The sequence below is a fragment of the Sabethes cyaneus genome, chromosome 1 (assembly GCF_943734655.1).
Source record: "Sabethes cyaneus chromosome 1, idSabCyanKW18_F2, whole genome shotgun sequence".
Lineage (NCBI taxonomy): Eukaryota > Metazoa > Arthropoda > Insecta > Diptera > Culicidae > Sabethes > Sabethes cyaneus.
Window position 1 is genome coordinate 96,364,749 of NC_071353.1, and position 16,811 is coordinate 96,381,559.

Genomic DNA, 16,811 nt, shown 5'->3' on the forward strand with positions numbered 1-16,811 from the left:
GTTTCTATCTTGTCATTAGGTAAGCACAATATATCTTCAACTGTTAAGAGCTTGTATAATTTATTTTTGATGTAATCTGGTAAATTTGTAGTTTCTATTTCCTTCAAAATGTGTTGTTGTCTAACAGTTGGATTTGAATTTTGTCGTATATTAAGTGTTGTGTAGTTTGATAGTGGTTCTATGACTGGGTTGAAATTAGAGATAAATACTGGTCTTTCTGTTGTGTTTATGAACTTAACAAAAGGTGAGTTGGCTGATATAATTGAATTTCCGCAAAATATACCTGGTAAAATTTCTTTTGAATGTATGACCATGTCCTCGTTTATTCTGAGGTTTGGTACTCTTTTAATTATTTCACATCTACTGGGAAGCATAAATCCATTGTTCAGGTTGTCCTCTATTGGAACTGAAATTAATTGTCCGTGGAGGCAAAAATTCAATAACCATGATTCATAATCAATCACGCATTTGTACCTTGTCAAGAAATCTCTCCCTAAGATACCGTCTGTGACTATGGGAAAGTCAGCTGGAACCAAATGGAAGGTATGGTAAATAGCAAGTCCATTCTGAAAATATATCTCAGACTCCGTTGAAGCCAATGTTTGAATAGTATGGCTAGTTATGCCTGATAATTGTATTCTTTTATTCATATTTACCGGTTGTTTGGGGTTTACATTATTTATCTTAAAAATTGAAATATCGGCTCCACAGTCGATAATTAGACTGCATTGCCTGTTGGTCATTTGAATACCAACTGAAATAAAATTTGAAGCATTTAAGTTAATGTTCAGCAGTGGGTATTTTACTGCTGGGTTACTCCTAAAAAATTTGGTTGCTGAAACATATTAGAACTTGTATATGCCATTGGTTGTACTTGAGTAATTTGTTGTGATTGAGCTTGTGTTTGATTCTGTCCCATTGTCTGTGAGTACTCGCTGGCTTGTACTGCTGTTCCTTCATTAGCGAGGAAAATCTGATTATTCCCCCTTTGGCCAGAGAATCTAGGGTTTCCCCTAAATTGTCTGTTACCTCGTTGGCTATAATTTCTATAACTATTGTTGTAATTATTATTATAGTTATTGTTATAATTTCTTGGCTGATAATTGTTTCGATTATCAGAAAATCTTGGGCGATTATAATTGAATCTGCCTCTATAATTGAAGCGATTATTACTAAAGTTCCTAGAATTATTATGTTTATTTGTTTATTTATTTGTACATCAACAGGCCTTGTGGCCCAAATGATAATTTAACCTAAAAACTACGCGCTATTGAAAAAAAGCGATTTTTCAGCACGTTACGGCTGACGTCAAATTCGAAGCTGGTGTAAAAGCGGTTAAAATGGCGTTGGAGACCGGTAATCGTGCTGAAGCTGCTGTAGTTAGTCCGTCGATTCGGCACGTGTAAAAAGTGGCTATTGCGTAATGTACGACTCCGGACGTGAATATCAAGGTTTTGCAATATATACGGGCAATCCACCCGTGAGGTCAATAAATCGGAAACAATTGTTGCTCTATTTACATCGCGACGAACATGAAGGGGGTCTAGGTCGATGAGCTTACAGCGTTGTTCGTAGCTTGGCAGCTGGAAAGGGTTATTCCACGGAAGTTTCCGAAGAGCAAAACGAATGAATCTCCGCTGCACTGACTCGATTCGGCTAACTCCATTTTGATAGTATGGGCTCCAAACTGGAGCACAGTATTCAAGGTTGGAGCGGACTAATGCACAATAAAGAGCTTTCAAGCAGTAAACATCGTTGAAGTTCTTGCCGATGCGCATAATGAATCCGAGGTTTCTGCAGGCTTTGTCCACGATGTACGCGATGTGCTGTTTGAATGTAAGTTTAGAGTCGAGCAGTATCCCCAGATCCTTGACGCAGTTTTCACGACGTAATGGCGTATTTGACAGCTTGTAGTCAAAAGCGAACGGGCTCAGCTTTCTGGAAAATGTGATGACTTCACACTTGTTGGGGTTAAGCAGCATTCGGTTGTCGACACACCATTTATCAAAGGTCGATAGTTCCTCCTGAAGGACAGCGGCGTCGGATAGATTTTCAACTTTTGAGTATAACTTGAGGTCGTCAGCAAACAAGAGTCGCGGACCTTTAAGCAGGTAGTTGACGTCATTAAAGTAGATTAGGAATATTAAAGGACCAAGATGGCTGCCTTGTGGTATTCCAGAATGAGCAGTGAACGATCCAGAGAGACTGCCCTCAATGTTCACCTTTAAGTGGCGATCGGATAAGTATGAACGGAACCAACGCAGCAACGGACCACCTATGCCAAGCTTATCCAATTTAGCAATAGCGATTTGGTGGTTCAATTTGTCGAAAGCTGCGGAAAGATCAGTGTAAATGACATCTGTTTGCGACCGAGCATCGAAACTATTTATCACGTAGGATGTGAGAGTCAAGAGATTGGTAGTCGTGGAGCGCTTGGGCATAAATCCATGTTGGTTATCAGAGATGTACGGTTTGAAAAATGCAAATACTGGTTCAAACAGGGCGAGCTCAAACAGTTTCGAAATTGAGTTTAGAGCAGAGATTCCTCGATAGTTATCTACGTTTTTCCTATTTCCCTTTTTATGCACAGGGAACATGTAGGCCGATTTCCATGCTGAGGGAAAGACACCTGAGTTAACGGATAAGCTGAAAAGATGACTCATTGGAGCAGCGATAGCGTGGATGCATTTTTTCAGGAACACATTATGATTGTGGTTATTATTATAATTATTTCTATTGAAATTGTTATTATTGTTTACAGATGATCTAAAAATAGATGCATTTGTTGAATCATTATTATTTTCATTTTCCAAAACAATACTTATTGCTTCGGAGAGGTTGTCGAATTTTCCGACTTTAAGCATCATCTTAGTATCTTCTTTTTTTGAAGCTTTAATGAGAGCTTGAACTCCTGCTTTCTTAGACATGTTTGTGGCTGTTTGGTCTGGAATTTCATCGCGAATATATGCTTGCGTTAATTTGCTGCATAGTTCGTCGATATCTTTTGTTGTTTCGTTAAGGTCATTTTTATTCTTTAAGTTCTTTAATTTAGATAAAGTCAAATCTGTGCTGGTTTTATCGACACAGTTTTGCTTTATTTTGTTTGTAATAATCTCGAAATTTTCAGGCGTCTCAGAGAATAATTCTCTGGCTTTTCCTGTTAGTTTGGATAGAATTAGTTGAATTGCAGCGTTGTGCTGATTTGCTGGCACAATCTGCTGTACTAAACTTACTGCATCAACGAATGATTTTTGCCCTGTTGGCTCTCCACCATAGGTTGGTATCAACAAAGATAACTTTGCTGCTGTTTTTATATCTAGTGCCATGTTGTTTTTGAAAAGTTTCCTTAATAATATAATAATGTTTACCAATAGCTTAAATGATATTGGTTTAATAATATTTTTGCTGCTTAATTTTAGGTCAACTCTCGTTCTGATTGAGTCGATAGTTGTCTTTGCTGTATGCATGTAAAAATTAAATTGGGAATTTGTAAGTTCGTTTTGATTCTCTAATAATGTGTCGTTAATTGTTTTGTATATAAATTCTGATTCCTTTCTTTTTGTTAGTAATGTTCCATATTTCGTACACCTATTCAACGATTTGCAAATAGAGACTAAAAGTTCAATTTTAAAATCTAATTCTTTCATAATACATTATAAAGTGAAGCTCTTAATATTCATAATATTCATAATATACGTAATATTTATATTCATATTTGTAATATACAATTTGTTTATAATCATTGGTTTTTAACTTATCTCTCTTGAGTGTTTCTGCTGGTGGCCTCTGTGAGCACGTTCGATAATGACACCGCTCGCTGGATGTCCCGTGCTGTCCGTAAGCGTTCGTATCGTATTATTCCTCGGTAAATGTAGTATGCTGCTCCAACAGCTACTGCTCCAACGGCCAGATATGCCAGTATCTGCGTCGCACTTGCCGTCCTATCTAAGTGTGCTGACTGTTGGACGTTTGCGTTGACGATCCTGATAACGTCTTCGTGTACTGTTGGTTTTTCTTTGGTCTCCTGGTTTCCCATTGCGATATTTTTTCTTTTTTTTTTCACTGTTTACCTCTTCCCTGGGCGAGGTAGTTGCCCTTCTTCATTTTGAGAATAAGTCACTTTTTGTTCATACTTTTGTCAATTTTAACTTGTGGTGTTAGCAGGTGTTTACTTCACTTGGTCCGCTTGGTTCACTTGGCATTGTTTTTATTATATATTTTTCTTCTTATTGACGCTTCTTGAAATCGCGTGGCTGGCTCACTGCACGTTGTTGTGCCACTGCCAATAGTTCTTATGATGTCTTGTAAAAGCCACTAACTATTTCCTTTTCATGGTAATATCATTTTGAATACTCTCCGGCGCACATAAGAAGGACTCCATATAAAGTAGCGGCCAAAATTGCCGAATGTAAAATTTCACATTTTAGCACATGCTTAAACGCGGTTTTGTAGTAAATTGTTTTTTCGCGAATTGTCCAAATACTGCACTGCACGGTATCGTGCCACTGTCAATAGGTCGCCATATGGTATATGTTCGTTCCATATACCTTATCCACTCGTTTGCACCTTACGCTCTTATGGTGGCGTTACACCATATGCAAAAGATTTACAGACGTTCGGACAACTTAGCAGGCTGGCTGATAGAACAGAGGAGTGGATTTCTTTTCTGGTGTCTGGGGTGTCTGCGTACAGATCCCAGATCAAAATTGAAGTGTCCAGTCTGGTCGGTTCTATAATTCTGCTCGATTTATTGGTTGGAACTTGGCTTTTTATACAAGATTACTGCTGACTTGCACAAATCGATCAAGCGTCGATTTGTGTGCGCGCCTTCTGACTTTGTTTACTAACAGCGCGTGAATCGTTCAGTTTTGTTATTGTTTTGCTTAAGGCAATCGTACGCTATCGTACGCTATCGTATGCTATCGTACGCTATCGTACGGTACTATGTGTGGTGCAGCGACAACTGCTAGGAATTTGATATTTGTTTACATGCATGCCGATCGTTTGCTGCTTGGTTTGGTATTAATTTATTTACGCGGGGTGTGACTCAGTGCTGTGGTCGCGGACACACCGTTGGGTGACACTTTTGCTGTGTCATCCAATGATCGCATGCGTTCACAGCACACGCGCCCAGATCCTTGAGTAGGGCGTCTCCTCTCATGGCCTTCAGAACCTCCGAGTATTTCGACCCGTCGGTTTTCAGGATAAGAGCGTCGCCCTTCTTCGCTCGCTTTCTTGCCGGTTTAGGTGGAGCAGTTTTTTTACTGGAGCCTCCTCCGCCTTTTCTCTTGGCCCTAACCTCGGTCCACGGGCCACCTGTCTTAGAGCTTCCCGCTAGTTCATCGGTTAGCTCTGCCAACCCGCTAGCCTGAGGGCTTTTACCGATCAGGCGTTTTTTCGGTCCGCCAGGGGTGCTATCCCCCGGGGACTGTCTCGGGCGCTTGGCGGATGCCTTACCACTGCTGGTAGCGCTTTCCGTAGCCTCCTGGGCCGCGTTACGACACTCCGTCAACGGGCAAGCGTCCGTTTGTACTGCCTTCGACGCCTTCACGGTCACCTTCTTAGCCTCTCCTGCACGCGCCACGAGGTCGTTGTGCGTTTTGGTCGCTGCATTCAAGGTTCTCCGAAGCATGAGCAAGCTCTGCTTCAGGTCTTTGGAGAAATTGCCGCGACCTGACGTAAACTCGATTATTACATCGAGCTGCTGTGACGCTGCTACCACTTTAGGTACAGCGTCTCTATTTTTCTCCATCGCCCTGATAGGCATACCGCCGTGGTAGGCATACCGCTGCCTTTGCCACCCACACTAGCGCTCCTAGTTGCATCCTTCTCCACCCTTGGTGGAGAACGCTGGATGCCTCCTCTAGCGACGTGGTCCACCGTATCCACACTTGTTGTATTTTTGATTTTGTCTTCCATAAGAATCCCACGAGTTGAGGGGAAAGAAAAGTCCGCCACATCAGAGCCCCTCATGATGCGGTAAGGGCTGATTACTGTGGAGGGCGCTCTGGTACTCCACAGGCTCCGTTGGAGGCTGAGTATTTATAGAAACCCCCCCCACCATTCATCCCTCGGCACGGGTCGCATGACACCTTGGATTAGGGGTTTATCCATTCATGTTTTTACTTTTAGCCATGGATAATAGCTATCAAAACCATCCTCCTTTGGGGGCTTTGGACCCTCTGCTCAGGTTCTCGGTATTTTCAGGTTCATCGAACATGCTTCTACCGAGATCCGTCATTTGCAGGCGGAGAGTTTACACTCAGCCTTCGCATGAATGCCCCCTTCTCTGTCCGCATACGACCCTAGTTTCCACCGGTTGTCCGATTTCCACTAAGGAGCGTATCCCGGATCGTACCACGAGGAGGTAGAGATAGGAGTTGCTAAATAAGAGGCTGTGGAACTTCGTGATAGTTCTGGAGCGCATTATTCAACCATTTACCATCCATATTGATGTATGTATGTATGTATGTATGTATGTATGTATGTATGTATGTATGTATGTATGTATGTATGTATGTATGTATGTATGTATGTATGTATGTATGTATGTATGTATGTATGTATGTATGTATGTATGTGTGTATGTATGTATGTGTATGTGATGACAATTTGCAATGAAATTCAAGAAAAGTGAGAAACAAGTCAATAGTCTGAAGTTGTTGAAGCCTCTTAGTGGAATACAAACTCTGAAATAAAAGAAAAGAAAAAAACTTTTACCGACTAAACTGCCCATGGATGCATAGTTGACGTAAAAACCAAAATGACCAAAATGTACTTTTTCGGTCCTACGCACTCTAAACTATGTTGTTCACATGCCCAATACTCAAACAATATATGTTTGTTCGAAAATATTCGAGAAATTTAGGAAAATTGAGTTACTCTGCTATTGTTTCACGTAATGCTAATGGTTGACGTAATTTCCTGCATAATCAATCAGCATAGTAACCTATTTGTTTTTGTAGCTTTACGCCAAGTTATGGGAATAATCGTTCATAAAACAGTCTGTTTATTCACATAAACTGGCGTTCGCATTTTTTAAACACAATAAATGAGGAATGAATCATAAAACCCCATCAGTCCTGTTTTGATTAATAAACTCTATTCTAGATTATTCGTTTGAAAAAGTTTATAGCAAAGATTATATGGCTTTAAACGTTTTTCACGATAAAAATGCGTTTTCTCAACAATCATGGTGCTGGTCGTTACGTCGACTTTGCATCCATGGGCAGTAAATTCCACTATTTAATATTTATTCGCGACAGATACGTATACGCTTTGAAATAAGACACTGATGAAGCCTGCACGTCGTAGGCGAACTACGTATCTGTCGCAAATAATTATTAAATAGTGGGATTCAATCGAAAAGTTTTTTCTTTTTTAGATTTCAATTGTCATTTTCTTCACTTGCTGTTACTCACAATTGTATAAGAAAAGCAAAAAGCGGAGAAAAGCAGTTAATTTAAGTATATAAGTACATATAGTGGTGTACAGGAACAAAATACTAGTGAGTTGATTTTTCCAAATAAATTTATACAAATTTCATACAAATTTTGCGCATTAATAGATGCTCTTTTCAATCCATAGATACTAGAGCTTAGAAATGTTATATGAAAAATAGGAAGTAAACGTTGCACGGTAGTAACTTTGTAAGATTTGTTTTCGTTAGTGACATTTTAAAGGACAGATGTCTTATGTCATGTATCATATTTTAATAAATAAATCAAAAATGACAAGTACTGGAAATCATATCGATCATATTTCTCATTCTCAAGCATGTTTATGGCGCAGTTTTTGTGTTGGTGAACCACCCTATTGCAGCTACGCTTAAGCCCCTCGGTGCGGCAAAGGTAGCTCAGTCCCAACATGAGAGCTATCTTAGTTGCTGACAGCAGTACATACTACACATTAACAAATCATTATTATTGTATATACATTTCACTAATTGTTCATTTTGTCCGTGGTAAAATTAAGCGTCTGTCGGAAACCTATAAAAGGACGACTTTCTGACTAGTTAATCAGTGTTCTTTGTTAAGTCGAGTAGAATAAGTAGAATGAATAAATATTTAAAGAAGTAAACTGATGGTTTAAGTAAAAAACCTAGTGAACTTATTGCTACCCGTGTGATCACATCCCAAGCGAGCGGAGGATTTATTTCGGACTGCGGAATTCCCATTGGCCTTTCTTTGGTGGCCTTGTCATCCTACATCAAACCCATCCGGACCCTATAGAGCCATCGTACAACTGGTCCTTCGAACCAGATGCGGTTTGAGGAACCCATTACATCCAATCCGAAGGACATCAGAAGGCGTCATTGGACCCGGCCTACCCAATCTACTGGAAACCCATAATAGGATACGCCATCTTGCTAAGTGGCGTCGGTTTGCTCCCTCACGGAATTAAATAAATTTATTCAAGTCCTTATTCCTCTGGAAAAATCGGTGAGTGCGATTCCAAAGTTCTACAACCCAAATCCCAGTGCTCGCGGTCTTTCGTTTGTGGACCCACAGGTTGTCACTCGACGGTAGCGGATTGTTCGCACCTTTCCCACGGTGGTAAATCACATACGTAATTGGATTCACACGGCTGATCACACTACACCCGCAACCAATTGGTTTACGCTTACCTGGAAGGAACAATTGTGATTGGATTTATACGAGACGCTATCATTATCAAGGGTTGCTGCTGGCATAACCGGTCCAATTTGGCTGATCCGCACTACGGGGTTACGGATTCTACTGTGTGAAAGTTCGAGGAGCATCTTTATTAAAACAAAAGGCTCATATTCATGAGCCATCAGGTAATTGGCTCTCCAAGCACTTTAGTTTCCCCAAGCTTTGCTACCTTGGTCTCATTTTTTGAGGAACACACCATGCCTGCCGCTAAATCCAAACTTCCGTCACTGAAGTCACTGCAAACGAAACTGCGCGGGTTACAAACGTCGTTCGACAATATGTGTCGATTTATGGAGCAGTACCGGGATGATACGAGATCGGCAGAGGTCAACGTACGACTGGAGCAGCTGGATCGATTGTGGGATAAAAGGAACGAGGCCATCGATGACGTCGAGTCCCACGAAGAATCGATAGAAGAGGCAGATAGTTTCGTCAAAAATCGGATCGATTTCGAGAACCGTTTTTACGAGCTGAAAGCTTTTCTTGTTGGTAAGCAAAGAGAAGATTGTGACCAAACCGTACTTAACCAGACTACTCGCTCTCTCGATAATCCCCCCGGGCCCACCCCTCATGTGCGATTACCACAAATTACCCTTCCAAAATTTAGTGGTAAAATAGATGAATGGCTTACCTTTCGGGATCTCTTTACCTCACTGATACATAGGCAGACCGACCTTCCCGAGATCGAAAAGTTTCACTATTTGCGAAGTCAGCTGGAAGGAGAAGCTTTACCGATTATCGATTCACTTCCCCTTATCAAGGCAAATTACACTGTTGCATGGGAACTACTAACGAAGCGTTACTCAAACACGAAGGTTCTCCGTAAACGTCAGGTTCAGGCACTCTTTGAGTTACCAACGATTCGGAGAGAATCGGCTTCTGAGTTAAATTCTCTACTGGACAATTTCGAGAAGATAGTTAAGTCATTGGATCAGGTCACTCCCCAGCAGACTGACTATAAGGATATGCTACTGGTGCATCTACTTTGTTCGCGTTTGGATCACACTACTAGAAGGGGATGGGAGGAATTTTCCTCCACCAAAGAATCGGATACCATAAAGGATCTTACTGAATTCTTACAGCGTCGGGCCAGAATTTTGGAATCTGTGCCTACCAAGCCCAGCGAAATTAAAGCAGAGTACACACAGCCTAAGCGTCCAAACAAAATAGCCACGGTCAAAGCATACAATGCATCGGTTCAACGACCTTCGACGATCGGCACATGTGTCAGCTGTTCCGATAATCATCTTCTCTACCAATGTCTATCATTTCAAAGGCTATCTGTTTCGGAGAGAGATGCACTTCTGCGTAGCCATTCCCTGTGTCGAAATTGTTTCCGGCGGGGTCATCATGCGAAAGAATGCAATTCGAAATTCACTTGCAGGCAATGTAAAGGGAAACACCATACGCTCGTGTGCTTCAGGAGTAAAGCAACCGAAGAAAAACCAAAACCCAATGGCGAACCAACTTCGGCGGTGATGGCTGCAACCGAAGAAGCAATCGAACCAAAGGTGGTCAACTTGGCGACCACTAGCAAGGTGGTTTGCAACACGGTATCTAGTTCATCTACTGAAGTGTTTTTACTCACTGCTATTGTTACTCTGGTGGACGACCGAGGTCAACAGGTTCATGCTCGAGCATTATTATATAGTGCGGCGGAGTGTAATTTAATAAGCGATCGAGTGCGAAAATCTCTTACGGTTAAAGAGCAACCATGTACGGTCGAGGTGGTAGGCATCCAAGGTTTATCTTCTAAGGTACAGAGGAAAATCACTGTCATGGTACAATCCAGGTTTTCAGAGTTTTCGCAACCAATGGAAATGTACATTCTACCCAAAATCGCAGCACAAGTGGCAGTCATATCGGTCGACGTCAACCAATGGAATTTACCGAGTGGGATCGAACTGGCGGATCCGACATTCTTCAAAGGTGGCTCAGTTGACTTGGTATTGGGAGCTGAGGCCTTTTTCGATTTTTTCACAACTGGCCGTAAAATCCGACTGGGAAACAACTTACCCTCGTTGGAGGACTCTGTGTTTGGATGGGTGGTCACGGGCAAATGTTCGGTGGCTGCTTCCGTTAAATCTATCGTTTGCGACCTTGCAATAAACTACATTTTAGATAGCCTACTGGAGAAGTTCTGGGAATCTGAAGACATTGGACAAAGGCACAACTACTCTTCCGAGGAATCAAGATGTATGGAGTATTTCACCAAAACTACCCGACGGCAGCCTTCGGGTCGGTATACTGTGTCCTATCCGAGAAATAATGAGTTACTTGCCAAGCTAGGTGATTCGAAGGAGATAGCTGAGCGTAGATTCTTACAAATAGAGAAGCGATTGGGGCGAGATGAGAAGCTGCGAGAACAATATGCCGACTTCATGAAAGTGTGTGAATCCATGGGCCACATGAAATTAATCGACGATGAACACGATACGGACGTTAAGCGATGTTTTCTCCCACATCATCCAGTGGTGAAAGAAGACAGCACAACCACTAAGGTGCGGGTGGTATTTGATGCCTCCGCCAAAACATCTAGCAACGTTTCCTTGAATGATAGCTTGCTGGTCGGTCCGGTCATCCAAGAAGATTTGCGTTCGATAATTCTTTGTAGCCGCACACGCCAGGTGATGGTGGTCGCCGATATTGAAAAGATGTTTCGGCAAATTGAAATTCATCCCGAAGACCGACAATTTCAGTGCATTCTGTGGCGTACCTCTCCCAACGTCCCTCTGTCTACATATGAACTATCGACAGTCACATATGGTACCAAGCCAGCACCGTTTCTTGCAACAAGGGTACTTATGCAGCTGGCCACTGATGAGGAGAAGCGGTTTCCGTTGGCTTCGACTGCTGTTAGAGAGGACTTTTATATGGACGACGTGATAACAGGTGCTGACGATCCAGTCACAGCTACAGACCTTCGTATCCAACTGCAGGAGATGCTACGCAGTGGTGGGTTTTGGCTACGAAAGTTTGCTTCTAATTGTGAAACCGTACTGGCAGGATTACCGGAGGAAGCGAAGAACTCGCAATTCAAGCAGATGATGGGATTAATCTGGACCCAGATCCCATGGTTAAAACTTTAGGTTTAGTTTGGATACCAAAAACAGACGTTTTACGATTTCGCTTTCGCATACCCGCTTTGTTATCAGACGTTTCCCTGTCGAAAAGAAAGGTTCTTTCGATAATAGCCACTTTATTCGATCCGTTAGGAATTATTGGAGCAATAATCACTCGCGCTAAATTATTTATGCAACTGTTGTGGCGACTGGAGGATCAAGAGGGAAATAAATTAGGATGGGATTCTCCTTTGCCTACAGAGGTTGAAGATGAGTGGCGAGTCTTTCACGAGCAAATCCCGCTTCTGAACAATTTGCGTATTGAGCGTTATGTTATGATATGTAGTACGGTGTGTGTACAAATCCATATGTTTTCCGATGCTTCTGAGAGGGCTTTTGGAGCTTGCGCGTACATGCGTACCAAGGACTCGTCCGGTAAAATTAAGGTTGCTATTTTGTCATCGAGGTCAAGAGTTTCACCGTTGAAAACACAATCAATCCCCAGACTTGAACTTCGCGACGCATTAATGGCATCTGAACTATACTTGAAGGTGAAAGAGTCAATCAGGTGTTCTATGGAAGCGTTCTTTTGGACGGACTCATCTACAGTACTACGGTGGCTATTGGCAACGCCGTCAACTTGGACAACATTTGTAGCGAATCGTGTATCCAAGATCCAATCGCTGACTGAAAACTGTCACTGGAATCATGTTCCTGGGGAACAAAACCCGGCCGATCTTATTCCAAGAGGAGTTGCACTGGAAAATATTATCAACAATGAATTGTGGTGGAAAGGACCTGAATGGCTATCCAAGAATCCGACGTATTGGCCTAAGCAACATAAGCTGTCATCTGAAGGTATGGAAGAAGAGAAAAGGCGTGTTGTACTGGCGGTGGTTCCGGAAAATCTCAGCTTCATCCAATGGTATCTAACTCGTTTCCCTAATTTCAATTCTGTTATCCGAAGAACGGCGTACTGGCTTCGTTATCTGAACAATCTGTGGTCCCATAAGGGAGGAAAGCGACAAGGTGGTCCGTTAACAACAATAGAGCTTCAACGAGCTGAATATAAGGTCATACAATTGGTGCAGGCAGAAGGTTTCCCAAATGAACTAAAAGCACTGGCACGGGGAGAATGGGTATCGCGTTCATCACCATTACGCTGGTACAACCCATTTATAGCGGAAGATGGATTATTGAGGGTCGGGGGGAGGTTAGGGCATTCTAGAGAGTCTGATGATGCAAAGCACCCCATTGTGCTTCCTGCGAAACACTTGCTTACCGAATTGCTTTTCAAACACTATCATCTTAAACTCATGCACGCTGGTCCTCAATTATTGTTGAGTACGGTTCGGCTTCGATACTGGCCCTTAGGCGGAAGGAATATTGCAAGAACGGTGTGTTATAAATGTTTGCGATGCTACCGTATGAGACCGTCGCTGATTCAACAGTTTATGGCTGATTTACCGGCATCGAGAGTTACGGCGGCGAGACCATTTTCGACTACTGGCGTCGATTACTTTGGGCCAGTGTACATTAGGTCAGGATATCGGCGGACCGCAGTAAAGGCATACGTATCGGTGTTTGTCTGCTTTGTGACGAAGGCGACACACCTAGATTGGGTCACTGATCTTTCGACGGCACGGTTTATTCAGGCTTTGCGGAGATTCACGTCACGTCGGGGAAAATGTGCTACATTGTGGTCCGATAATGGCACTAACTTCGTTGGAGCTAAAAACCAGATGCGAGAGCTGCTGAAAATCCTGAACACCAAAGAACATCACCAGAAGGTTGCCAAGGAGTGTGCGGATGATGGAATGCAGTGGAAGTTCATACCCCCTGGAGCTCCCCATTTCGGTGGCCTCTGGGAGGCTGCTGTGCGATCGGCGAAAAAACATCTTTTGAAGGTGCTAGCGGACACACCAGTCTGCTACGAGGATATGACGACTCTTCTAACACAAGTCGAGAGCTGCCTGAACTCGCGGCCTCTGACTCAGCTTTCGGATGATCCTGATGACTTGCGGCCACTCACACCAGGTCATTTCCTGGTTGGTTCTGCTCTCCAATCAATACCATCAGCAGACTACACCGACACAGCTTACGGGAGACTGAAGACGTGGGAAGCTGTACAGAAGAGGTTGCAAGACTTTTGGCGGCGGTGGAAAACCGAGTACCTCAATCAACTACAAGGGCGCGTTAAGTGGTGGAAACCACCAGTTGGAATCAGGCAAGGCAGCTTAGCAGTGATTCGTGACGACAACTTACCGCCAACGAAATGGAGAATGGCGCGAATCATTTCGACCCACCCGGGACCAGATGGGGTGGTCCGAGTAGTCACTCTACGAACAGCGAACGGGACAGTGGATAGACCGGTTGACAAAATTTGCATCTTACCGGTTGCAACGGATGAAGGAGATCTCAATGCGAACGAAACGATCAACTGACTGAAACATGGGTTGTTTCAGGGGGAGAGGATGTTGGTGAACCACCCTATTGCAGCTACGCTTAAACCCCTCGGTGCGGCAAAGGTAGCTCAGTCCCAACATAAGAGCTATCTTAGTTGCTGACAGCAGTACATACTACACATTAACAAATCATTATTATTGTATATACATTTCACTAATTGTTCATTTTGTCCGTGGTAAAATTAAGCGTCTGTCGGAAACCTATAAAAGGACGACTTTCTGACTAGTTAATCAGTGTTCTTTGTTAAGTCGAGTAGAATAAGTAGAATGAATAAATATTTAAGCAAGTAAAGTGATGGTTTAAGTAAAAAACCTAGTGAACTTATTGCTACGTGTGATCACAACCCAAGCGAGTGGAGGATTTATTGCGGACTACGGAATCCTATTGGCCTTCCTTTGGCGGCCTTGTCATCCCACACCAAACCCATCCGGACCCTATAGAGCTATCGTACAACTATTTTTCGACCTCATCTTGTTTTCCTAACCCTCTAACATTGTAAAAACGATGTGATCAAGTTAATGACTATCTTTTCATGAAAGTACATTCAAAAGAAGCTTAAGTTTTGATTTTCATGCAAAAATAATTATCTGAAGGAGCGCCAGCTAAGAAAAAGTTCAATTTCTCTTTTTCATATCTAATGCTCTATTCAGTTATTTTTGTAATTCAGATATATTGCAAAATTGAAGCCAAGCAAACTAATAGTAAAATTTTGAGATTAATCATGTTGTTGTAGATATCCTTTTTCTTCAAAAGCGAAGTATAATAATAATTTTTCTGAACTCTTGTTTTTCAAAGATGCTAACTTTTGAACGCATGGTATTAATATCAAAATATCAAAAAAATCTACCCTTTGGGTTAAAACCACTCAAAAAAATCTGCTATGAACACATATTTCATATTGTCAGTTCAAAACAAGTTTCGTATGTGGCTCTGAAACCCGAAAGTTAAGGCCAACCGATTATAAAACTAAATAAGGTGTTCATCAAATAACATAAATGACGCTTACAAGTATTTACGCACCCAAGGAAAGAAAATATAATTATTCTACGCAATACGTTGTGAATTTTACTGGCAAATAAGGATTTTGAGAAATTAAATAATGATTATTGTGGCAGTAGAAAGGCCAGGTCACGCCGCTAGGTGGATTAATTCGGGTTTTTATTTTTTGAAGAAATTATCTACTTTTTTCGCGATCAGGTGTGTCTCTCGGAGATCTTTTATTATAGAAGTTATTTGGTTACAAAATTTCAAAAATTTACGTTTTGTAACAATTTTATTGAAAAACTGGGTCAATTTGATTTATTGGAGAATTGATCCTAAAATTCAAACCGCTATATGTCAGTGAAAACTTGACGGATTTTCGAATTTTTAGATGTATCAGAAAGATAATTCAATGGACTAAATGATAAAATTATGAATGCCGATTTGAGGAGGGAAACCTTTTATAAAGAGGGGTTTTAGTAAAAATAAATTGGAAAAATCGGATTACAGCACTCGTTCGCTAATTGCACGAATGAGGCGATGCGATTAGCGAATTTCGTTTTTTAATTGCACGATTGTTGCCAATATTTATTGTAAAACGTGATGCGTTATCACTGTAAAGAACTCTTCACATGCATTCACACGTATACGCTAAATTTTGGGAAGAACATCTAAATTTTTACAAACGAACTAAAAGCTTAATGAATATGTGTTCAATTAGTCAAAGTTTAGTCAAATTTGCATGAATTTGTTTGTAATGTATCTACGTAAAGCAGAGATAGAGAGTTTGCATTCGGCAACGCTGCATTTTTGTTTATAGCAACCACCTGGAAAACCACGTGTAGTTTGACAGATAACTGTTTTTTAGTTGCACGATAGTGCAACTAGCGAACGTGCAATTAAAAGACGGTGCAGTTAGAGGACGTGCAATTAGCGCACGAGTGCTGTATTTCAGATTTGTGACGTTTATATCACAAAATTCGTACCACCTAGAACGATGCTTCCTTCTACAAAAATATCCGCGAACACCAGATCTTCAAAGTTACGTGTGGTATTTTACAGGATTTGCTGCATCCCTATCCACAGGATCTGGCCTGATTTTTGAGAAAGTCCTAACTGCAAATGAGAGATTCTCTTCGTTCCAATATAATTCAATCGGAATCCAATATAATCCAATTGGAATCCAATGTAATCCAATTGCAATCCGAAGTAATCCAACTGGAATCCAATATAATCCAATTGGAATACAATATAATCCAATTGGACTCCAAAGTAATCCAATTGGAATCCAAAGTAATCCAATTGAAACCCAAAGTAATCCAATTGGAATCCAAAGTAATCCAATTGGAATCCAATGTAACCCAATTGGAATCCAATGTAATCCAATTGGAATCCAATATAATCCAATTGGAATCCAACATAATTAATTGGAATCCAATTGTAATAGTACAAAAGCCCATTGGAATCCAATGTAATCCAATTGGAATCCAATATAATCTTATTGGAATCCAATTGGAATAGTACAAAATCCAATTGGAATTCAATATAATCCAATTGGAATCCAATGTAATCTAATTGGAATCCAATTGGAATAGTACAAAACCCATTCGGAATCCAATATAATCTA

General features: G+C 41.4%; 2 protein-coding genes across 2 annotated transcripts; both read left to right on the top strand.

Annotated features, from left to right (window-relative positions):
* The first annotated feature begins 8,872 nt into the window (after window positions 1–8,872).
* LOC128745979 (uncharacterized) lies at window positions 8,873–11,764 on the top strand. Its single transcript, XM_053843035.1, has one exon. The coding sequence runs from the start codon at window positions 8,873–8,875 to the stop codon at window positions 11,762–11,764; it is 2,892 nt and encodes a 963-aa protein (XP_053699010.1).
* A 1,400-nt stretch (window positions 11,765–13,164) lies between these two features.
* LOC128745980 (uncharacterized) lies at window positions 13,165–14,181 on the top strand. The gene has a single exon (XM_053843036.1). It carries the CDS (start codon window positions 13,165–13,167, stop codon window positions 14,179–14,181), a length of 1,017 nt encoding a protein of 338 aa, XP_053699011.1.
* Window positions 14,182–16,811: the final 2,630 nt, after the last annotated feature.